This window comes from Fundulus heteroclitus, chromosome 16 (assembly GCF_011125445.2).
Source record: "Fundulus heteroclitus isolate FHET01 chromosome 16, MU-UCD_Fhet_4.1, whole genome shotgun sequence".
Classification (NCBI taxonomy): domain Eukaryota; kingdom Metazoa; phylum Chordata; class Actinopteri; order Cyprinodontiformes; family Fundulidae; genus Fundulus; species Fundulus heteroclitus.
In genome coordinates, this window is record NC_046376.1 from 31,213,287 (window position 1) to 31,237,395 (window position 24,109).

Below are 24,109 nucleotides of genomic sequence, written 5' to 3' on the forward strand. Positions count from 1 at the left end.
AAATTAAAATTGTGCTACTGGGTAGAATTTGCTTGTAATTCGGATCTGTATGAAACAGCACTTTTGCATTCATGCCAGAGTTTACAACCATTGCTCTCTCTTTACTCCAATTTATTACACACCGAGTTGATAGGAAGGTAAGTCAATGTTTTTCTACTGCTCAAGGTTCATGGCGTCATCGGCCGTTTTTTCCTGTTTGTAGTCACCGTCCAGGAATCGGTATAAATTTTTTGGCCCGCCGAACAATTTAGTCCGGTCCGGTGGCCAAATGCATTATCATTATCCAACGGCTGTATCTCCTCACTGCATCGACCGATCCACACCAGATTTGTTGTGAGTCATGGGGGAACGCTGCCGAACGCGTTTGTGGGAATCGCCCGGTGGACGGGCGAGGAAAATGCGTGACAGCATCTGCGGTGGCGGGTGGCCGGCGGTGCGCAAACCCCGCTGGTCAGCTGGCCGGCCGTGCCCGCGGCGGTGGCCAATAGGCTGGAGCGGCGCTTGGCTGCGAGGGCCGATCGACGCCGCTTGCGGCTTTAACATCCCTCATATGCGGCCTATCAGCGTACCTCGAGTCGCTGTTGCACGTTCCATAAAAACAATGTTTAAAAACCATGGTTTGGAGACTTCTTAGACTTAGAAAAAGCGGTAGTTTTACCGAGTAAAACCAAGGGTAACTACAGCGAAAGAGTGGAGGAAAACACATATTTGCCCTACCTGTACCACGTGATATGACGTCACGTTATAAAAATAACTCGCTCGCGGTACGCCATTAGCGATGACACTACATGTGGATCAAGCTAGAGCCCACCTCTTTTAAGCATACTAGCTGGGATCCATGTGGGGCCCGCTAAAAGCACCCTTACCCGGGGCATGTGGTAAGTCAGAGGCCCCTGGTAGGGGCCCTCAAAATCAGTCAGAGGCCCACCACACCATCCATTGTCATAAGGCAAAAGCAGGACTAGGGGCCCTGGTAGTCATAGGGCCTGCTGAAAATATCCTCCACCCCCACCCCTCATCCATTTTCATAAGGGGCCCAAAAGCAGGGCAAGGGCCCTTCCACAACCACATCCACTCTTACCAACGTTCCAGGGCAAGGGTGCTTTCATCAGGGCCCATGGCTGACTAGCAGGAGCAGCTGTGGAGCCCGCTAAAAGCACCCTAAGGGCCTGTGGTTAGTCAGAGGGCCCTGGTAGGAAGTACCCCCCACCCCAACCCTCAAAGGGCCCTTGGTAGCCAAATGTCAGGGGTCCCCACTCCCTCCTTGTTTTCATCAGACACCCTATGAAATAACAATTTATTGTATGGTATAAGTTGAAACAGTTTTGGTCTCGGGGCCCCCCCGGGGCCCCTGGCCCCAGAGGGCCCCTAGGCGCCGGCCCCACTGGCCCGGTCCGTAATCCGTCCTTGGTGGACTGCTGTGCCGAATTTGGACATCCTTTAACACCAACGTCATTACGTGACGGAAACACTCATGGAAGATGTGAGTCAGGCTTGCAGCCTTCAGAAAAGGAACTACAAAGTGAGCGATCTCTTCTCTCTGGACATTTTCATCGATTTCCGTCAGGGGGCTGTGCTGATACGTCATGTCACACAAAGAATTTTGGGATACTGAAATAGTTCTTAGCCCCGGTACAGGCTCCTTTTCCTACCTCCTTCCTTACTGACTGCACTATTCGGACAGCACTTATCATGGCGACCGCTGACGCACTTCCGCTTTGGCTAAAGAGTCCTTACTCTATAAAGGTATTTGGATTGAGCCCCAGCTTAGAAAGGCACCACCACGAAGTCATATCTTCTCCATACAGGAAGAGTCATGTGAAGACGACGACGGAGACCGAGCTCTTACCAAAGCGTTAACGCTCCTGAACCTGTTTTCAAATCATTTCAGAGAAAACTCGCTCCACTGTGTGTACCCACAGCCGCAAAGGATGCACGGTGTTATTCAGGGGCCGGCCAAACGAAAGCAGTGGCATAGTTGTTTCCTGCAGGTCAGCACTAAGCCATTTCAATAGCTCCAATCAAATATATGTACTATTAGCCATCATTTAAGTTCAAATGTCTTCATTCTGATTTTATCTCAATTTCCATGATTGACAAACCCTATTAAGACCATCCATTTCACTAAGTTTCAATAAAACATGAACATTCTCTAGTGTCAGTCTTATAGAGTGTCAGAGAAATACACTGATCCTCAGAATCTGATGCAGATAACAACATGTTGAGGACATGGCAACGTTGCCTGTTTAAGCAACGAATGCGTTTAGACTGTCTGCATGAGGACTGGGACACAGAGCCCTGACACAGACCATTTGCACACTGCGTGGTGAAAGCTACATGCTGTAGGTTATGGCTCCATGCTCCGAAAATAAACACGTCCCATGATCCCGCCGGATGTACTTGAATGATGCGAGTGACAAGATGCTGCGTGTTTGTTGTGGAACGGTGATGTGAAAAGGGCCTATCGTGACAGAGTTGTGTGGATTTTGTGCTATATTATGTGTGTGGTTCTACAGTGAAAGCATTACGGTTGATATTTAGGTTTGATCAGTGAAAGAAACAAACTTCTCTGTCAGCAGAGGAAAAGCACATGACTGTAATCTTGAGCATGCAGCAGGAGCAGAGGAGAACAGACGGAAACTTTCTGTCACTTAATTCCCCCCACCCCCCTTCTCTGCTCTCACTTAGCATCGGTGGAAAGTATTCACAACATTCGGGCTGCGTGTGCACTCATTGTTGGAGTGGTAGATTTAGCAAAAAAACAAAACAAAACTGGAGCTGCTGGATTTTTGTTTTCCCCCCTCAATACGTTCCAATGCAATACCTAAAAGTCTCCACAAGAGGGGGAAACCAAAGCTGTTGCTGTGGCATTCAGCAAATCCTTCTAACCACAGCAAGGTGACTGTAATTGTTGCCTCACACCCACCCACACCTGAAACCAATCAGTCGTCTTCGCGAGAAGCAGGATTTTTCCACGCTCCCTGAACACATCCCACCAAGTTCTCCTCAAATAACAATCTGCCGTCCTCCCACTGGTTTTACTCCCAGCCACTCTGTGGATGTGTTTTTATGCTTTCGTGGGCGTGTGCTTTCTTTATTCTCCCACGCAGCATGAGGTCTTTTGGAAAAGGGTGGAGTTAGAGAGGGATAATGTGCAGGTGGAGCGCAGACTGGAGAGAAGCAGTTGTTTCAGTATAAACAGAAGTGGGGCGAGCTCCTGAGACAGGTTGGACTGGTTCTGCGTTGTGCCTCCCTCTTTTCATAGTCCAATAAAGGGAGAAGACGTGAACCAGAGAGGGAAGCAGGCTTTCTTTACGTCTCGCCGTTCGGCCCTGAAAGGAGTTTCAACATGCCTGAGAATGAGGAGAACGAGGAATCCTATAGGAAATATGGTAACGGCACTTTTTGCTTCTGTTTGGTCTGTATTTATCACACATGGTGAAAGTTAGTTTCAGGCTGTGGTTGATCGCTACCCTCAGCGGTGTCATAGAAGCGGCAGCACCAGTAAGTCAGCAGTGGCCGTGTTTGTGTGCAGCTGGCTACTGCTAGCAGTTCTCCTGACCGTACAGGTGTGCTGGGAGCATTGGTTTGGATCAGTGCTTCTGCAGTATTTCTCTGCGTTGTAATGGAAATGCTCCGCTGGCTCTTTAAACTTGATCATCTCATAGCCTAACAAGGAAGCATGTCAGAAGTGACAGTGCCAAATGGTAGCAACCACATGAAACATGACTCTGATGCTCTTTATGAGAGGAAGTGTTTGGAGGGTAGGTGTAGCTTTGCTCCAAATAAACATGCACATGACTATAAAAAGATACAACGTGGGAACTGGGCTCTTATCTACACTTTAAGGTGTTGGGCGTGTTTACACTCTAGACTTTGCTAGAAATGTAATGTTTCCTATAATCGTCATTTTCATGTTCTGGGCGCTGTTAGTTGTTTGTTCTTCTGTAACGCTAAGTAAAACACCAGAAAAGTCCTCCCATGAAAAGTTGCTAGATTCCCCCCCCCCCCCCCCACCCTTAAGTCAACGTTCCAGTCTCTCTTGAACAAAACAATAAGTCAATCCTGCAAAATTAGACTGAGAATGTGCTTCTTTCAACTCTTTTAATTTTTAAAACACAAATGTCCTCAACATTTTCAGACGTTCCCTTAACAGAAAGCATGGCCTTTTAATATTTAGTCGCAGTTCAAATAAAAGTAGCAAGACTGTATGGTTGCAGCCTGACCTCCTATGTCACGGTGTCTTATAGTAAGGACCCTTGTAGAGTCTGTACTATATAATGGTATTCGGATTGAGCCCAAGCTCAATCCGAATACCATTATAGAGCCTCTAGCTCCTGTTCCTTGACCTTCCATGAGGTCAGTAAGAACTCTATCACGGGGAGGAAAGGAGCTTCAGACTACTGTGCTGAACTTAGACAGCCTTTAACTCATCAATGCGTGACGCAAACGCACATGGATGATGCTAGTCAAATTTGGGCCTACAGCCTTCTGAAAATAAACTACAAAGTGCACGCTCTCTTGTCTCCTGACATTTATGTTGATTTCCACAATGTTGGCTGTGCCTATATGCAAAGGATTGTGGGATAACTTTTGCGTTCATGGCACCGTTAAGGGACGTCATGGGGTTCCTAGGCAATACTAGCTGCAGAAGGAAGCATACAGACTACTTTCCCTACCTCCTTCCTTACTGACTGCACTATTCAGACAGCACTTATCATGGTGATCGCTGACGCACTTCTGCTTTGGCTAGAGAGTCCTTGCTCTATAAAGGTATTTGAACTGAGCTAGGGACTCTCTAGGCAGAAGTGTGACGGCGTTTGCTAGAAGTGCTGTCCGAATAGTGCAGTCGGTAAGGAAGGAGGTTGACCCCATGGAAGGTCAAGGAATAGGAGCTAGAAGCTGTTATTAAAAGTATTGGGATGGAGCCCAGGTCTCCAGGCTTCAGCCATACCCGAGCCGCACCATCAGATGTTTGTGGCCAATTTCCCTGAGCTTCTTTTTTAAGAGAGCCATGACCTGCACACAAAACCATTCCAAGGACTACTAATGGCACACAGGCTTCAATCTGTCTTTAGCATCCCATATTCATGACTAAATAGGTGGCTCTGCTAAAACGGTCTCAAAACACTGCTAAAAAAAATCACCTTTTTCCCCTAGAACATTATATGAAGACTGTTAAACTTCTGGAATATTGAGCTGGTCTGTTTCAATAGTAGAGGGGGCTGTTAATACTACTGGAAAAAATAAATCTTATTTTCTAAAGGTGCTTTTATTCTGAGAAACGAGCCTCACGGGAGTGCAGATTCTAATTTACTGACAATGACTATTTCCTTAAGATTATTGTCCTCAAAGCTGGCAAAATTTTCAAATATCCATCCATTGTCCTACATGCTTATCCCTGCTGGGGTCACGAGGGGTGCTGGTGCCTATCTCCAGCTGTCAATGGGCTGAGAGGCGGGGTACACCCTGGACAGGTCGCCAGTCTATCACAGACATTTTCAAATATGTTTCATTAATTTCCAAAAGATAAGATGAAGCAACCTTTGTTAAATTCCATTCAGCCTTCCTGTTCTCTGCTGCATGGCGCTTTCTTCTGCAGCATGACAGAACCGGAGACTCAACATGTCTCCATGTGTAGCAGAAAATGATTTCCTTTTTAAACGTTTTCTAAGCTCTCCGCTTTCTGTCTTCAGACGCTTTCTGATTGTTCAGGGGACTCGTGATGATTAGGTGGAGAATACAGAACAACTTCAACCCATTTTATTTAGTGGACGTTGGCATTGCATTTCTGGGAGCAGATGGGTTTCCCTGGACAACGTGATGCTGTTTATCACAAGAAGCCCGTCCAGCACAAGCAGCAGTCAGCCATCCAGCGTGTTGCTTGGCGTACTTGAGATGAATGCAGCTGCACAGACGAAGACAGCAGAGTGAGAGAGTGAAAGACGACGACTTCCTGATTACTGACACATCACACATCAGTAAATGATGTCACTACTTTCCTCTGGTTCACTTCATCTCTCTGGTTTGCTAGAGGGTCCTACTGCTTTTGCATTGTAAGCAAACTATTACGCCATTTACACACAAGTGAACCGTCCTGGGCTCACGTTTTCTGGTGGAGCAGAGTTGTTCTGCTTGGTCTGCACCGGACTGCAGACGAGCTGTCGTGCCAGCCAGAACAAAGCTAACCAAGCGAGAAAAGGAAGTCCGGTCTATTAAAAGCAGATCCAACAGTTCTGGTGTGAAAGCACTCTGAGGGTTCTTCCACCTGTAACGGCGTCCACAGGAGTCTCTCTACACTCTGTGGTACATCACTATGTACGCTGCATTAACTGGTCAGGAGAAAGTTGGATTTTTGGTTTTCCAACTGGCTGTTCACCTTCCAGGGTCAGTCCAGCTGAAAACTGTGTGATTGTGGGAAGCACCTTATTTCCTTTGGGCATAAAACTTAATTTTTGTTGTTAATGTAATTTGGATAGTAGTGGGTTGAGTTAAAAAAATAAAAAGTTGTATGCTACTAAGATTACCATAGCCTATTAGTAAAAATTAGTAAGTTGCGGCATTTAAAACAGTGACTTTGTTAAAGTGGTCAAAAGGCTGCTCAAGTATGGAGTAACATTTTGGTCACATCTGATTTAATTAGTTAAAATAATCCAATTACAATGACAACAGGAAATGATGTATAAACGCTGGTAATTTTAAAGACTAAAATAAAAAAATACTACTAACATTTACTAAACACGCAGACAAGGAAACGCTTTTCCAAATTATTGACATCGTAAAATCTTTGAAAGCAATGCTTGCAGTAGAGGATGTGTACCTGTTAGAACAGCACAAAGTAGTCCCAGTGACAATATTTACGGTTTACTGTAATGTTGCTTGACCTCCAATAGGCACAACAGGCTCAGCAGACAGAAAATAAGATGAGAACAGTCAAGCTTGTGTACAAACAGCCTCATTTTAACAGGAACGGTAGGTGGGCCTCTGTGTCTGATGAACGTTTGGTTAAAACCCATCTTTTCATCATTCGGTGACTGGAGGTGGGTAGAGTACCGTACACAAGGAAGAGTAGAGAAGACAGCAGAAAGAGATGATGGCTTCAGAATGTTAGTCAATGACAAATAAAAAGTATGGTGTGGTAAAACTACTCTGACAATGTCCTTTTAAAAAAAATAAAATAACTTGAGGAAGTGGACCTAGTCGCTACACACCTATGATTTTTGGAAAGTGGATTAGCACACATGTCCCCACAGTTAAACAGAAATGAAGTTCTGGTTTTCAAGGAGACTCAGTCTTGCCAGGACTCCTTGTAACCATGGTTGGTTTAGTCAAAGTAAAGAACTGTGAGTCCCTTTTAGCGGGTCTTGTAACGTTCATCTGCTGCCTGCCTCTCTCTGATGGTGTTGGTCCTGCTTAGTCACTGGGGAGGAATTTTGAAGGTTGCCAGGCGTGTCCCGCTGAGAAACATCAGCTGACAGACATGAGGGAGGAAGACCGGGACTCGCTGCGTGTTCACCTGAAATGGCTGTGGCCTGTGTGGTTATAAGAATCTATTGCCTCGGTTAAAGACAGAATGCAAGCAGAAGTTGCACAAATTCTTATTTTAAGGTTCAATAATTTAAAACCACGTCATCAAACCATTGGAAAAACTATAGATATGTTTTTTGACTGCCAAGAAGGGAATAGTACACTATGGCCTAACTTTATTCAAAACAGCTGAAGCCACAAAGTAGCACATAAATTCTCAAATATGAATCTATACTAATATTAATGTTCGAATAACGCCGACAGACATGAACGAAGCATAGATGTGATGTTTATCCTGTGACACCTTTATTGAATGAGACTATTGTTCTGGCAGATCCGCGTCCACTCTTTCCTAAACAGAGTCGGTACACTGGCATTGGCTCTGGTCTGAATGAGCACCTAAAGTAAATACCATGGTAAACACAATGTAGAAAGAAGTTTCACACGGCATCTAATTATCTATTAAAAAAAGGAACGGTAATTATTACTACCGTTGCTTTTATAACCTAACATCGTGTATTGCATTAGTTTAGTTTTGCTTGATTTTTAAATTTAGGCAAAAGCAAATTTAGCAGTACCGTGGTCTTCCTGGTATTGCAGAATGTTCTACCTTTTCTGCTGTTTTTCTATTTTTAAAGTAACGGGGAGTGTAACAAGCTGATCTTAGCTGCTTCATTAGTCGGGTTATCTGCTGATAACCAAACTGCAGCCAGCTGCTCAACAGGGAGGCGACTCGTAGCTCGCCGTCTGTTTCTAAAACAGCGTTAATAAGTGGCACACTTAGTTTTTACAAGTATGACTTTCTTTTTTTCTTCAAGTCCAGAAATATTCCAAAACAATTTTTTTTTCTTTTGTGGGGGAGAGGCAGTTATCCAGGACTGTCAGCTCCATTTTGTACTACTGTAACCCATGAAGCCAGTAACGATTTTTAATAAGGAGAAAGGTGCTACATTTCATAAGTTCTTGCTTTTCGTGCTCACTGCAGTAATGGTGCCCTTAAGTCACAAATGCCCTTTGTTTCTTGTAGGTGATCCCAAAAAATATGACCCGTCCTTCAAGGGCCCCATCCAGAACAGGTGAGGCCCAGACGCCAGTGTTGGATTTCTCATTCTGTTGTTGATGAAGGGTTTGATTCAGTTTCTTCTCTTTGTAGGGGCTGCACAGACATCGTCTGCTGCATTCTCTTCATCATCGCTGTACTGGGCTATATTGCAGTGGGAATCCTAGGTAAGTATTCGGTTTGGTTTGCCTTAAAAAAAATCCACATTATAAGCTGTCATATATCCAAATATTTATATTTAATATTTGTGCTTGCAGCCTGGTCCCAAGGTGATCCAAGGAAGGCGATCTACCCCACAAATAGTCGAGGCGAGTTCTGTGGGCAGGCCGGTTCTGAACTAGAGTGAGTTTCTTTTTAAGGCGACCTGTTGAGGGAAAATATGACTGCTGTGTGCATGCCTTTTATTTATCACCAAAAATATCGTTTTCTGTCAGGACATTGTGTTGAGGAGCTGTGAAATGAATGGCTAATCTAGTTTGTTATAATTATGTTTAAAGTATAGAAAAAGTCAATACATTCTTTTGTAATAAAGTGATTTCTTTATGAAATGACTGTTACACCTGTTGGATAAAACACCAAACCCATAACAGTGCAATCATCTTTTTAGATTCCCATCACTTCTTTCTCGAATTAAATTCAATAAAATCAAACACGTGTGCTCGGTCCGTCTGCTGAATTCCTAACGCATAATCCTGAAAGCTTTTATTTTGAAGTGTGACTAATATTGCAAACACTTGTGAAAAGGCATTAGAAATAAAAACTTTATGGTAACTTTATTAATTCATCAATATGTAAAAGAGTAGGAAACTGTGTTCCAAAACGTTGGCTGAACTAAATTGGGCTGCTTTCCACAGGAAGAAGCGGCTGTTGTTCTACTTCAACATCATGAAGTGTGCCAGCCCCATGGTGCTGCTTTCCTTCCAGTGTCCAACCACACAGGTGTGACCTCATCCGGAGACCCTCTCGCCGGTTCACTTTAGTCAGTTACTAGGAGCTGGGATATTACTGACTGCTTCTTTTGTCTTCCTTTTTACGCTGCTGCCACCTTCTTGGATTCTACACGTCCTGCTGGGATCTTGCCATAAATGTTGATGCTCAGATGTGTGTGGAGAAGTGTCCCGACAAGTTCATGACCTTAGTCAAAGCCTACACCAACAAAAAGGACTTTGAGTACTACAAAACCTTCTGCAAGGACGGTGTGAAAGACGATATGGTGAATTTATTTTTTTATTTTTTTCTCCCCACCCCAAGTAACATTTCTTAACCCCTTGATAGTGAGAGCTGATTGTATTCACCTCTTTGGCTCTGTGTTTCAGGGCACACCAGCAATTCTGAGAGACGGTCTCTGCCCCCCCATGCTGATCCCCAGCAAGTCATGTGAGTGGATTCTCTCTACAGTGCTCTTCTAAACCCCTAAAACTTTGTCACAATAAGTGCCTGTGTTTGGATTCTGAGTGGTCTGCCAACACAAAGGCGCATAAATGAAAGAGAAGTGACATGAGGTTTTTTAATTTTAACAAATCTCAAGCGTGGCAGCCACTCTTTGCTGCAGTTTCGGCTTCAAGACCACATGACTCCATCAGATGGGGGAACGCCTGCGATGCACAGATCTTGAGTTGGGTTTAGGTCTGGGCATGGGCTAAGCCATTTTCACATTCTAGAACGTTCCGTCTACTTAACTCCGTCCATCTTCCTGTAACGTTGCCTATCTTCCCTTTCCCTGCTGAAGAAAAGCATCCCCTCAGCATGATGCTGCCTCTGCCATGTTTCACTGTGGAGACGGTGGATTTAGGGGTGCCCAACATTTAGCGTGGCGGCTGGAAGGTTCCGGATTTGTCTGATCTAACCAGAACACCTTCCTCTGCTCTCATCTATTGATGCCATTTATTTTCCCCCGACATTTTGGAACAAACTGAGACTTTCAGAGCAGCAGTATTTAAAGTAAGAATAAATGATGCATAGGTGGACTCTATGTTACCATTACATCAAATCCCAATAAGATAAAGTCAAGGCCGTGGCTGTAGTCGGACATAATGTATACAGGATGAATACTTTTAGTCAATATTCCTCATTTTGATGATCTACAGTTTTATTGCCTATCACTAGTTGACAAATCTTCAAGCTGCTGTATACTGTTTAGTATGGTTTATAAAGATGTACTTTGGTTGCCTATTGAGGGTTTGTTTTTTCTTCTTCCTCTCCTTTAGTCACCCGTAGGTGCTTTCCATCTTTGGGCTTGAAAGGAGGTATAATAACTATAGGAAACAGCACCACGTTTGATGACGGACTAGGAAAGACTGACAGACCGGCCAAGGATCTTGTGGACGGCGTAAAGTGAGTACTTCTGCAGCGGCAGTGTTGTGACACTGCTTTGTGACATAAAGTACCACAAGAACAGTCGTTCCAACATGCAAGCGATCGGGTTTCATACTGTGGAAACGGATCTCTTCTCAGGAATGCCACTGTGGTTATGGAGGCTCGTCAGGTGGTTATAAAAATCTTTGAGGATTATACGCATTCCTGGTATTGGATCCTCATGTGAGTAACTAACCGTTGTCCTTTTCAGTTTATTTATTGTTGGTCTAGTTTGTCTGAATAAATGTGAGCAGAATTGGCCATACATCACTTCTGTGCTTGATGTTTTAACCTTCCTCTGCAGTGGGCTGGTTATTGCCATGCTCGTCAGCCTGCTTTTCATCGTCCTCATGCGCTTCCTGGCCAGCGTCATGATCTGGTTCATAATCATCGCTGTGATACTTGTAATAGGATACGGTGAGTTAGAAAAACACGGATTCATTTTTACCCTTTTCACCGACGCAGCTTTTCTGTGGTTTGCTTAAAAAAACGATTGAGAAGAGTTGAACAAACCTGAATCAGAAACCTATGACCTTGCATGTCTGCCGTGCCCCATGGTTGTGTTCGGGGAAATTAAGACAAATAGGAAAAATTGGATGGTTCTGTTGTACCATTTTGATCTGAATCACCTTGGAATTAAATGGGGTATTGATTCTTCTTTTCATCACAACCATCACATAATCTCTTGGCACCCCAACTTGTGTTTTTAAAATCTTTTTTTCCCCCCTTCTTTTTGTGGATCTCCTATAGAATACACCAACAGTCTTTTCGTGTATCCTTTTAGGACCCAAAGTCGGGTAAAGTCATTGTTTTGAAAGTCAAAAGAAGGTCTCAGGTCTTTCTGCTCAGCGCTCAACTCAAGTTCTAACTTTAAATTTTAAGTTTTGAACAAGTCATTTGACTACACCTGTAGTTTTTTTTTTTTTTTTTTTTTCCAGTGGAATTCTTATTTATAAATATTTAAAAGGTTTTTGGCTTTTTGCCAGAGCAACCAGCAAGAGGAACTGACCTTAAAACTCTTAATCAAAACCAACCATCCCAGAATGATCCTTAATAAAAACACAAATCGGCTACAAACTAATAACCTTAACCAACTGCAAAAAGCTGCTTTTTGTAATATATCAAGAGTAGCGGATCATTAAAATAACAAATAATTTATACAACTTTTATCTGATAGAGCAATCACAGCGTCATGCTCTGCCAGCTAGGATGTACCGGTCGGTTCAGGCTCCCTGCCCAGCGAGTGGCCATGAGATGCACACAACAATCTGAAGATATTAATCCCTTTTTAAAAGAAGGAAATTGTTTAAACCTAACAGTCTGCAAACCTATTGCTAGGTTCAAATCCAAACACAGTAAAACCAAATAATCTAATCCTTACAAGACCTTTAGATACGTGGAAGAATTAAATGGTATGTCTGGATGTCTTAAAAGCTAGATTTTGTAGAACGGTTCTTAGCTGTAAATGCTTGAAGCAATAATCTTGGCATTTATGGTTTCAGCAAAGATATGTTGATCAAACCTCCCATAAAATGTTTTGGTTCACCGAGGTTTGTCTTTTTTTTTTTTTTTTTTTTTTTTTTTTTTTTTTTTTAATAAGGTCATTGCAGATTTTCAGTCAGATTAGGTCTGGAGTTCAGGTTCTTCCATCACTTTGGCGGTTTGGCCCCCTAGCCATTCTGCTGTAGATTAGTTACAGAGTTTGGGATCATTGTCCTGTTGCATGACCTTTTTTCTTTTGTTTTTATCACTAAACCTACCAGACACAAACATACATCCTAGAATTTGACTTTAGAATATGTTGCGATACAGATAAGATTGTCGTTGCCAATTTCCCCAGGCACTGTGGCTGCAAATAAGATCAAATCGTCCTCCGGCCATATTTTCTTTTCTCCAAGATGATTCTTGATGTCTCTTCTTATTGAAATGCAGCATCTGAACCAATCAAACTCCCAATGCCTCACACTGTCAGTCTCCCACTTGCCTTTTTAAAATCAAAATACATTTGTGAATTGTAAAACCCGATGTTGCGTGTCGGTCTTTAAAACGACTTGCTTAATCACACAGTAAGTTGCATGAACTGATGAAGACGTAGTGCTTACTTCTGGGTATTAAAGGTAGACCGCTTCATCTGGTTATTCAGGTCAACGGCCAAAGAAACAGCTCTACTTTTCAGATTGTAAAACGTCTCATACTAATGTATTAAGAGAGTGGGCTAAGTGTGTTGTGGAAGGAGTTTTTGCTTTCTCATCACCCATGGGCAAAACCTTCATTGCTTCATGAAATAAGACATCTAAACGTTTCTGGCACACCTTCAGACTCCCAAGGTCTGTCGAAGGCTCCAGGAACACTTTAAATACTTGAAAACAACCCTTTCTGCTGACCAACACGCTTTGGACCCTCAAGGTCATAAGCTGAAACACACTGGTCAGCAAATAAAGTTGTTTCCCAGTACTTACAAGTCTTACTGGCGCCTTCTCTTCATAAATAAATGACAGCTCTAAGGGCATCATAGAACAGGCAGACAGAAATGATGCTAATAAACTGTGAAAGGAACAAGATGGCTGCCTAAAATCTTTGAGTTGTCTAGAACATTTCAATTTACAGATCGTTACAAGTAACTCCCTCTTATTGTAAACTTCAAATGCACAAGACCGGTTAGAGCTTTTTAAACACTGGAATGCTGACCTAATGTAAAGTACAGTATCTGCACTGATTACTTTCTCAGCTCCTGTTGCCAAAACCAGTAGTGACTGACATGGAGGTGTTCACCCTGAGGCTCTGCTGGGGCGTTCAGGAAGCCAGAGTAGCTGCAAAGGTGGCCTTCAGCTTGTTTGCCTTGCTGGCTCTGGTTTCTCTGTTCCTCTGTACAATACTCATAGATTCTCTGTGGGATCTAGGTCAGCCTCCTTTACAGTTTAAAAACACATTTTGGTTTTAAAGAGCATTTCTGACCCAGTCCGTGTTCTCCTCGGCTAAGGGAAGCAGATCTCTCTGGTTCAGGAGTGGCTTAAGACGAGTAATGCCAGCGCTGTAAATGTTACTGATGAGATGAATAACAACCCTAAAGGGTCAAACGTAAAGGTGTGTGTGTGTGTGTGTGTGTGATGCATCCTCGGTTTGTTCTGTTTTCAAGCTCACCTGATGCCAAAGGAACTTCCCTAAATTGTTCTGTTCTGGTGCGCTTCATCAGGACCCGTCCAATGCGTGTTTATGCCACATGATTTGTCAATTACACGCTTTGTGTTGGCCCCTTAAACCTCTATCCAGCTGGAGGTTTAGGGGGCCATATTACAAAGTGATCATTTCTTCTTTGAATGGTTTAAACATGCTTTATTTTATTTTTTTATTTTTTTTGTCAGGCATCTTCCACTGCTACATGGAGTACGCTGACCTGAAGGGGGAGCCTGGTGCTAATGTGACACTACAGGAGTTGGGCTTCCAGACCGACTTCTCGGTCTACCTGCAAGTCAGACAAACATGGCTGGCCTTCAGTCAGTATTTACAAACCTCTGCACGTTTTCACACTCAGACAAAATGGTGTCGCTGATTCTTCTGAGCTCACCCTCTTCCACATGTTTCAGTGATTATCCTGGCCATTGTGGAGGTCATCATCATCCTGCTGCTCATCTTCTTGAGGAAGAGGATCCTCATTGCCATTGCTCTCATCAAAGAGGCCAGCAGGTCAGACATCAGAGTATTCTTACTAACATGATGGAGGGAGGAAATAAAAAGATGAGAAAGCATGCGTCCAGCTGTGCCTACAGTGTGCATCAGTTGGTGAAAGGTCAGCTCTGTGCTCCAGACAAAGAGAGATCTCTTGTCACTCCTGGATTTACTGGTATTTCTGTACTCCGGGAACGCTTGTCTGACCTTTACGTTTGTAACTGGCTATGGCGTCTCTGCATCTGGGGCCAGGCCCCACCAGACGTCACTGTGGAGCTCTGTTCACAATAATCAGTGTGAAAGGATCGTTCTTTACGGAATACTATTGGAAAAGGACAGATTCCCTTACAAATACAATTCTGTTATAAACATTTGTGTGTATATATATCTGTCTGCCAGAAAACTAACAAGCTCAGTAGGCTAAATCCTCTTGAGGTGTCTTGAGAATGGGGCCGAACCCCCCCCCCCCCCCCCCCAACGTCTGAAATTGCAGTGCGCATCCCCCACACGCTCTGAGTAGACAGATGTGGGGCACAAATCCTCTGGCCCCAAACTCAGATCGTCCGGTCAAAATACTGGAAAAGCACACGTTACGTTCTGCTGGATGGTGTGCGACCATCTAGGCTAGGAAAATTTATTTGTATAGCACATTTCAGCACAAGGACAATGCAAAGTGCTTTACATGATTACAACATTGGAAAATAAAAGCGGTTGTAATAAAATGTAGGAACATTTAAACATAAAAAACATAGGAAAATGTAATCTGAAAGCAAATATGAATTTAATGTTGGTTGGTCTTGCTAGCTCATTGAAGGATTGATGTGAATCTTGTCTGTTCAATGAATTGATAATGAGAGCCTGTACGTATAATTTTTGCATTAAAAATTAAGTTATATTCAGTTTATATAAAATGGATTTTCTAGTGTGTTGGTTTATGCTAACTCATCTGTTTTCATTTAAAATTGATCAAAGTAAGGTTGTATGCATCACAAAAAAATGTGAGTTTTTGTGCCCCACTTGTTATCCTAGAGACGCCACTGGTAACTGGCCTATACTGACCTGCAACTTTGTTCTTTTTTTTTCAGAGCCATTCGCCACATAATGTGTTCCCTGTTTTATCCACTGTTCACTTTCCTCCTCCTGGCAATAGTCATCGCTTACTGGGCAGTAACTGCTGTGTATCCTTTACAGTCACCAGTTGTCTTACCTTTTTGGCCTCTTAGAGGAAGCAGTAGCACATTCTGGAAACAATTTGCAACCAGCTGTTTTTCTTTACCCTCTGACTTATGAAGTACACCAGTGCAGATGGTGCTCATGATGAATTATCCCCATCAGTAACCACTGCCTCTTAAAACCTGACCTGCCAGCAGAGGGCAGCCTTGCAAAGATTTGGTGCGCTGCCTCTGCTCGGACCCCTGCAGACTTCAGTGGGTTCCTTAGCATGGGTTTCTATTTTTGGAAGAGGCAGAATCTGATTTAAACAGATGGTCACATTTCAAAGACATGAACTAAAGGACGACTTCAAAACAGTGTTGCAGTGTAGAATTCCCGTAGTCAAGACGGGTGCAGCGTTTATAATCTCTAGATGATAAAGATCGGTGCTGCATGTAGTTCAGCTCTTAAATGCAATAAATATACAGTGAGATTTATTGTTTTTTACAGCAGGGGCATGTGTTAGCAGACAGACTTCCGCCTTTTGTTGCTCTAGAGCAATTTGACCATTAAAGGGTCAAATTTTAATGGTCAGGATTTTAAAAGCTACTGAAAAAGTCTACAATGCTAATCAGAGTGAACAAGACCAAAACTACTCCTATCTCATAAATGCTAGCAATATAAACGAGTGTTTCTCTTAATTTTTTTATGAACCTTTAACGTACACTGGAGGTGGAGGTAGGGGGTTGTGAGAACAGAACATGTCAAGTGTTTAGACCTGAGATAAGTCTAAAAGTGGCGGGGGGAAGCAAGAATAACACTGAGATTTTTTTTTTCAATTGGTTACCAACTGGAATCGCTGTTCTGTGCATGATTGTCACAGGAAGAGGGGGAATGGCTCACAGCCTCCTACCTCCTTTACCCTTGTGAATAGTCAGCGATCTTTATGTAAGTAACTGCCCAATGCAAACATGAGGAGGTTTTAATGTTTCATAAAATATCCTTTGCATCAAAAAGCAGATCTTTGTTTTCTAGAGTGGAGCTTTTAAAATAGAAGTCCTCTTTGGTCTGAGCCCCTGTCAGAATGTGATTTTTAAATGAGCACAGACCTTGACTGAGAAGTTTCTTGTCCACCTCCAATGAGCCCATCTACAAAGTGATGAACGAGTCGGCGTGTCCGCACTCTGCAGAAACCTGTGATCCAGCCGTGAGTTTTTCTTTCTACTACTTCTCAGAAAATCTCTCTACGGGTTTTAAAAGAGCAGCTGGTTTCATAGCAGCTTGGTGCAAATGTCTTCCAGATCCTGATGTTGCGTATAAAGTCTCCTTAAAAAGTCCCTTGTCTTTTCAGAACTATTCAACGAATCAGATGAAGAAGGACTGCCCTGATTCGGAGTGCCTGTTTGCCTTCTACGGGGGAGAAACGGTTTACCACAAATACCTGATCGGCCTGCAGTTCTACAACGTCTTCCTCTTCTTCTGGTGTGCCAACTTTGTCACCGCCCTGGGACAGATGACGTTAGCTGGGGCCTTCGCCTCCTACTACTGGGCCGCCGTCAAGCCAGATCACATCCCCTCCTTCCCAGTGTTTTCCTCTATGGGCCGATCTCTACGGTGTGTCTGCCTCTTTGAGGCGGTTTATCCTTTTTAAACAATATTTGCTGTGCCTTTCACCTGACGCCATGTTTTTGTGCCTTTCTTGTCTCTTGAATCTTAATGTTTTCCCCCAGGTATCACACAGGGTCTCTGGCATTTGGTTCTCTCATCCTATCAATCATTCAGATTATCCGGGTTTTGCTGGAGTATTTGGAGCACAGGCTGAAAGGTGGGGTACTTTGTTTAGTCATGTGTGTTTTATTAATTGCTTAAGCTGTAAGGTGTCCTTGAATTTGTCTCTTGAATGTTTCGTTGACAGGAGCCAAAAACAAATGTGCAACGTTCATGTTTAAATGCCTGAAGTGCTGCTTCTGGTGCCTGGAGAAGTTCATCAAGTTCCTGAACAGAAACGCCTATATTATGGTGCGTGTTTGGTTAAGATGTGTATTTAAGGGTTTTCTTGGCAAATACAGGCTAACCTCCGGAGAAAAAGGGTTTGATTTGTGTTTGTTACAGCTTCCCCAATTCTCAACAGATTATAGCACATTGGGGTACCACACGAACAGCAGAGATTCACACTCAGAGATTTTGGGGCTTTTCACCTATTTTTCAAAAGCTCTGACCTGCTGATGAATTGTTTAAACTCCACAGTTTATCTTAAGGAGCTATAAACTGTCTTTATTAAAAAATTCTTATCAAAGTTGTGGAAACAACCTTGTCCATCAACAAACACAATGAAATACTCCAAGTTATGGATCGGAGGCATTTATCCAGATAAATCTCAACGAAACTGTGTCAATCTCACAAACTACTTTTTTTTTTTTTATACAGACTTGAATTCTAAATGAAATGTTTAAAATGTTTTCATTATTAGAAATTTCAATTTGGAGAGAAAAGGTTTTATCCTGTTTGTATTGCTCTGTTTTTAAATTGTGATATCTGTTTGGCCTCTAGGTGGCGATCTACGGTAAGAACTTTTGTGCCTCTGCCAGCGCAGCCTTCAGTCTCATCATGAGAAACGTGATCAGGTAATTAGAAACCATGACTTAAAATGTTCATGTTGGTAATGTGAACTTTTTAATTAATTCATTTTGTCTCTGTAACCTGTTTAATCCACCAGGGTCGCTGTTGTGGATAAGGTGACAGATTTCCTCTTGTTTTTGGGAAAACTGCTCATTGTCGGGATCGTGGGTGAGTGACTTATTTCAAATTTAAAAATTGTAATGCAGATCATACATGAAGCCAAAGCAGCTGAATGTTAGTCTTGGTAGTGAGTTGTAGCTTTAAAACTGCTGATTCTGCATTTTATAAAACCTAGCCAGGGTGCACAATCAGGAACATAATTCGAGGGGGCGGAGGGGGGGGGGGGGTGAAGGTGGGTCTACTCTTATTTTTCTTATGTTATGGGAAGAGCACAATCAAGAACATAATTTGGCCATCATCCTGAACCAGGGTACAATACACATCACAACAGTATTTACATGTGGTAGACATATTTAGTCCATAGGGATTACCAATTTTACATAGTTTGTCCATTTAGATCAGATCCCGAAGAATGATTCCCTTCGACATTGAACAGAAAAAGATAATTTCTCTAGAATGTAAATGTCTAATTTATTTTTTTTTTGTCAGCCCAGATCAGTTAGATTTTCTAGAAGGGGATGAGGTGGTGTTGCTCAGAGAAAGCAGTACCTGTAAAATAGTTTTCCTACTCTGAAAGGAGGCCAAGATTTGAGTTGACATTTTAAGCCTCCTTTAGTATTGATGTTATTTAGTAATATAAATTTGCATGGTTGACATTAAGACCTGTAAACAGCAGTATTTGTGTTCCCTGTGGAATATAGATCCCTTCTTTAACTTAAAATGATAAGGAAGGGATCCAAGACTTCAAAGTGGTGGAGAACATTTCCAAATCCAGCATGTTTAATGTCAGAAGTGGAAAGCTCTAATGAATTGAAAAAAATGTATTATTATTTATTTATTCCGCCCTCCTGTTATCCATTGAAGTTGGCTACAAGTCAGTTCTGTTTCACAAGTTTGGCTAAACCACCCCTAGGTGGGGGTGTACGACAGTTCAGTCTAAAGAACATGGCGGCTTCAGCCGATGAAACTAGCGTTAGCGTGGCTATCGAGCAAGTTTTATCGGAATTACAGAGTATTTCTTTGCTGAGCTAACGAGCCTTTACCTGCAGCAGCAAGAGTAGCTTGGCTTGTGGTTGTGTTTTAGCGACGACGAAGCATGTTGACGAGTACGTCATATGCTTCGTTGATCTGATTGGTTTATTTGGCCCGTCTATCACCAACATAGGCCAATCAGCTAACCAGTATTTTCGCCCCTTCCCAAAATTACTTCAACGGAAGGTTTCCAGATGGATATGCGGAGCAAATCTATCTGGCGGAGTCAGGTTAGGTGTACTGACCTCCTGTGGCAGATGGCTCCTTTTTTGTTCCCCAAAGAGTCAAAGGTCAGAGATGGCCAAAGAGTGAAGAGACCAGCACCCACTGTCTGTTGTAGCAGCCTAGCTGAACAGCTGACATTCCTCCACATGATTGGAGAAACTAAACTTTACATGGGGGGTGTTCACTAAAAAAAAGAAAACATTTTTTTTTGAGTAGTGTTGGTGTTATTTATTTGGCCAGTACCCGAGAAGTACTGCTCAAGCTTTCGGTCCCCGCTCATTATTTTTGGTTCATCTTTATAATGCAACTCCCCACATAGCAGGATTATAATGGCTACAAACATGTCGGTGTACTTGGACATGAACTCTAGGTGTTGCAATATGAACTTGTTGTGTTAAACGGTAACCAGAGCTGTTAAATATGGTGTTTTGTTTTTTTTTCCTGCTTAGGGGTCTTTGCCTTCTTTTTCTTCTCTGGAAGAGTGAAAGCCTTTGAGGATACAGCTCCCAACCTGCACTATTACTGGGTGCCCATCCTGGTGAGCGACTTTCCACTGCATCTCTTTGATTATTTTTTTTTTTCCAAGGAATCACCCATTCACCTGTTGGAGTCAACATTACTGTTGGACTGGCTTTTGTTTGTGGCCCTGAGGCGGCCTGTGTGTCTGTATTATGAATGACACCCATGGCTCATGTTTCCCCCTGCAGACCGTGGCGATCGGCTCGTATCTCATTGCCCACGGGTTCTTCAGCGTCTACGCCATGTGTGTGGACACGCTGTTCCTCTGTTTCTGTAAGTCATGACCGTGTTTGATTTGTCAGTGTTAAATGAAAAGCAACGTCATTGAAGTTGTGCTAAAGAGCGGTGCGAAGAGAGCCAAACTTTTCCTGGCTTTGCTCCTGGGCTTGGTGCTTTCACTAATTCTTAATCCCTTTTAAAATGCCGCACCACATCTCCATTTCTGCACGATTGCAACATAACCTGGCTAATTTGTTCTGTGTTCTCTGAAAGTTGTGGCTGCTTGGGGATAAACTTGAACTTTCAAAATCTGCAATGTCTTTTGGTGCTTTTGCTTGCTTGCTATTTGACTTTTCTCTTTTTTTCTCTCCTTTCCCCCTCTCTCACTTCCATTTCCTTTAATGTCACTATTCCTTCATCAACTAATCTTCTGTTCCACCAATTAACACAAACACACACACACTGGCACACATACACATGCATCAAGGTGAGGACCTGGAACGAAACGACGGTTCAGCTGAGAGGCCTTATTACATGTCGTCGACTCTCCGCGAGATTCTGTGGAAGGACAAGACGGAGGATCCGCAGCAGCAGGACGAACACGGCGAGCTGAAAAAGCCCCCGGCTGACGAGAAGGACGAAGCTTAGAGACGATGGCTTTTCGCCGAGTTAGAAGCACAACAAAAACCCAGATACTGTGTGGTAATCCTCATTTGTGAGGAGCTATAACTGATGCACAGTAGGACACGCCTCGCCTTATATGCAACCCTTTTGCATAGCCATCCACATGTACATGCTGCCTTTTCATTGTCGACGTTGGAAAGTTTGAAATGATGGTTGCCTTAGAGTCCAGACGCCTACTTTACCACTACAGACACATTAAACTGTCCGCTCCTCCATACGCCACAGAAGTAAAACACCTAAAAGAAAAGTGCTGACGGATCAAGATAATTGTCCAGCCTGAGGTGATGGCTGCTTGTTTCGGCCCCTCGTGGTGCCCCCCCACAGTAGGGACACATCGTCACATCTGGGAGACAAAAATGGGAAACTGGGGTGTAGGGACAAGATTAGATGACTGCTGGAATAAAAGACGTGTTTTGTAGTAAGGCAGTATGACATGCGTTGGAATAAATCATTTGATTTTCTAAAACTTACCAGGATTGATCAGCCCACTACACTAGTACAAGGAAATATTTAATCCAGAACAATGGTGATGCCATTATATTTTGTCAGAAAGTGGCTTTATTTCCACCCCCCTAAACACTTTATTTCACAGTTTAGCCCGAAATGATTCATACCCCTGGTACATTTAGCTTTTCAGCATTGTTTCTTCTGACTGGTGGTACTACTGGCGTTTTGAAGCAGCCCAGGCACAATCCCGACCTGATTCTGATGCTCGAGGAGGAAGGTGAAGATTAGGGTGATGGCAAGGAGGCCTTCCAGCCTCCGTGACTTGGTGCTCATCACCAAAGATAAATCCTCAAAATACCAGTAGACATGAAAGAAAGCTGCTCAGCAGTTATGAGGATTGTTTGATTGCTCTAATCTATTGTTTGATTGCTCTAATCTATTGTTCCACTGATGACTGAAGTTTCAACAAGCCTTTTTTTTTAAATAAATTGCAAGTAAAAAAATGTTTTTTTTTCCTACCATTGAAGGATAAAATTGTTTTTTGCGGGATGAAAATAATTTCAGAATTTGCCAGGGGTGTGACTCATTTTTATCTTAACTGTAACTTAGGAACGATTCGGCATCGTTTACAAGCCATCTGAAGATCAAACCTACTCAGTAGTGCTCCACCCTCAAGAGTCAGCATTTGGGTTTAGATTCTTAATCCCTGTTGATAGATTGGGGCTGCAGCATTTTGGGGAGAGCACTTTAAAATGTCTGTGAAGAGAATGATTAGTTACCTGATGGGATTCTGATCTGAATCATTTGTTTTCACGGTTTTCTTCTGGTTTAGGGGTGTGTGGGGCTGTCTGTTCAGGTAAACCTGCGGAGGATGACCTGTTGCTTAATTCTAAAGGCGACTGGCTGCCATTTTGACCCTGTTGCCTTTCTCAGTGGTTTCTCCTGCTGCCAGCAGTCGTAGGAAAGTTGACGGCCTCGTTGTGCCTCTTTAATCGTGTTTCTCTTATTTGACCTCTAACTGTAAAATGTTTGGTAGCTTTAAAACTGACGTCCAAACCACTCTGTCAACAATCCTGTTATCATCGATAAAGCACTTTATTTTCACGCTAAGCCAGATCGGTTTAACTCTGGATCGGTGAACATTACCAGCACCTAGATGAGTTTTTGCTTCATTTTCTGTACTGTAGATATTTTGTAGCTCTTTAAAACATAAAACGCTGGCGGTAAAGTTTCATTGTCAGTATTAACGGTTTACTGTGATGAAGGAATGGAATCCCACGAAGATGGCATGAATCTGTCTGAACTAATAAAGCTGGATGCCTTTTTTTTTTTTGCACCCCCAATTAAACTAAACTGTGTTTGTCTCTAAAACTTTCCTCCACCTCCAGATTGTCAAACTTAGTGCTTGGTTGAAATGTTTCTGCAGCTGAAGTTGTGTTTAACTGAATATTTTTCAGTGGAGGACCTGGAAATGAACGACGGCAGCGCTGAGAGGCCATACCTGATGCCAGAGAGCCTCCTTAAAATCCTGAATAAGAAGAACAAGACCAAGAAGGCTGAGTAGGACATCGTATCCAACGGTGCACAGCTTCGGCGAGGCAATCGACTCAGTGACTGCGGCTTTGAGGAAAACCGAGCCAAGGACAAGAAGCGAAGGCCCTGAATCCTCACGACTCCCTGGTTGTGTCTGAGGTATTTACTCTGAACGAATGGTTCAGAGCTTCTGTCCAACATGTGTGGATGCCAACAAGTCCTCATACCATTATGACCTCTTTTTCTTAGACACTTATGTTTTTCAGTTTGGTCAATTTGCAGACTTTGAAGTTATTTGGTTTTTGCTGTACTGCATGATTTTTAAATGTTTTTCTTTTTTTTTTTTTTAAATCATGTACATTGTCTTGAGCATGTTTTTATATTCTGTTATCCGTCGCTTATACAGTAACTTCTTGATATTTCAAGTACTTTTATCATTTTATGTCTAATCTTATTGTACTGGAAGATATTACCAAAGCAATTACACGGCCTGTCAGAGGCCTCCTTTACTCCTCCTACATTATGCATGACAACATATCCGATGCTGTTTTGTCTCTTTATAAGCAAACACATGGAGGGCTTTTTTTTTTTTTTTTTTTTTTTTTTTTTTTTTTTTTTTTTTTTAAGAAACGGTGCAATTTCTAGAAATGTACAGGCTTTTATTTGGGACTTATGCTGTATTTGTGGAGCTGAGATATTTTGAAATAAACTTTTTTTTTTTAAAATAAAAAAAACAACCATTCCATGAGCTTTAATGATTGTCATTGAGACGTCTCCTGCGTTATCAGTGTGCTTCAGTGTGGGTGGCTTAATGGTACAGGCCCCGCAAAAGTATTCACATGCCTTCAACCTTCTCACGTCAATATGCATGTGACAAAGAACTGCCTGTACTGCGATCTTTTAAACAAGGTGCATTCAGGCTCTGTGCTGGTGACAGGTTTAATGCAGCAT

At 42.7% G+C, this 24,109-nt stretch overlaps 1 protein-coding gene across 3 annotated transcripts in view; it reads left to right on the top strand.

Moving 5' to 3' along the window:
* Nucleotides 1–23,900, top strand: part of LOC105929953 (choline transporter-like protein 2) — a 34,095-nt gene extending 10,195 nt beyond the window's left edge. Inside the window, exons 1-22 of one of the 3 annotated variants that reach the window (XM_012867904.3) lie at nt 3,043–3,392; nt 8,555–8,603; nt 8,681–8,754; nt 8,845–8,929; nt 9,442–9,526; nt 9,687–9,800; nt 9,904–9,964; nt 10,795–10,921; nt 11,042–11,125; nt 11,247–11,359; nt 14,305–14,436; nt 14,527–14,626; nt 15,694–15,786; nt 16,883–16,967; nt 17,112–17,374; nt 17,491–17,585; nt 17,676–17,779; nt 18,311–18,384; nt 18,477–18,547; nt 20,206–20,294; nt 20,464–20,548; nt 20,982–23,188. In XM_012867904.3, the coding sequence (XP_012723358.2) occupies nt 3,350–3,392; nt 8,555–8,603; nt 8,681–8,754; nt 8,845–8,929; nt 9,442–9,526; nt 9,687–9,800; nt 9,904–9,964; nt 10,795–10,921; nt 11,042–11,125; nt 11,247–11,359; nt 14,305–14,436; nt 14,527–14,626; nt 15,694–15,786; nt 16,883–16,967; nt 17,112–17,374; nt 17,491–17,585; nt 17,676–17,779; nt 18,311–18,384; nt 18,477–18,547; nt 20,206–20,294; nt 20,464–20,548; nt 20,982–21,142 (2,187 nt within the window). In that variant the 5' untranslated portion in view covers nt 3,043–3,349 and the 3' untranslated portion in view covers nt 21,143–23,188. Of the gene's footprint in view, nt 1–3,042; nt 3,393–8,499; nt 8,604–8,680; nt 8,755–8,844; nt 8,930–9,441; nt 9,527–9,686; nt 9,801–9,903; nt 9,965–10,794; nt 10,922–11,041; nt 11,126–11,246; nt 11,360–14,304; nt 14,437–14,526; nt 14,627–15,693; nt 15,787–16,882; nt 16,968–17,111; nt 17,375–17,490; nt 17,586–17,675; nt 17,780–18,310; nt 18,385–18,476; nt 18,548–20,205; nt 20,295–20,463; nt 20,549–20,981 lie in introns of those variants that run through there. The other 2 variants (XM_012867905.3, XM_012867906.3) reach the window with 2 other exon arrangements.
* The last annotated feature ends 209 nt before the right edge of the window (nt 23,901–24,109 follow it).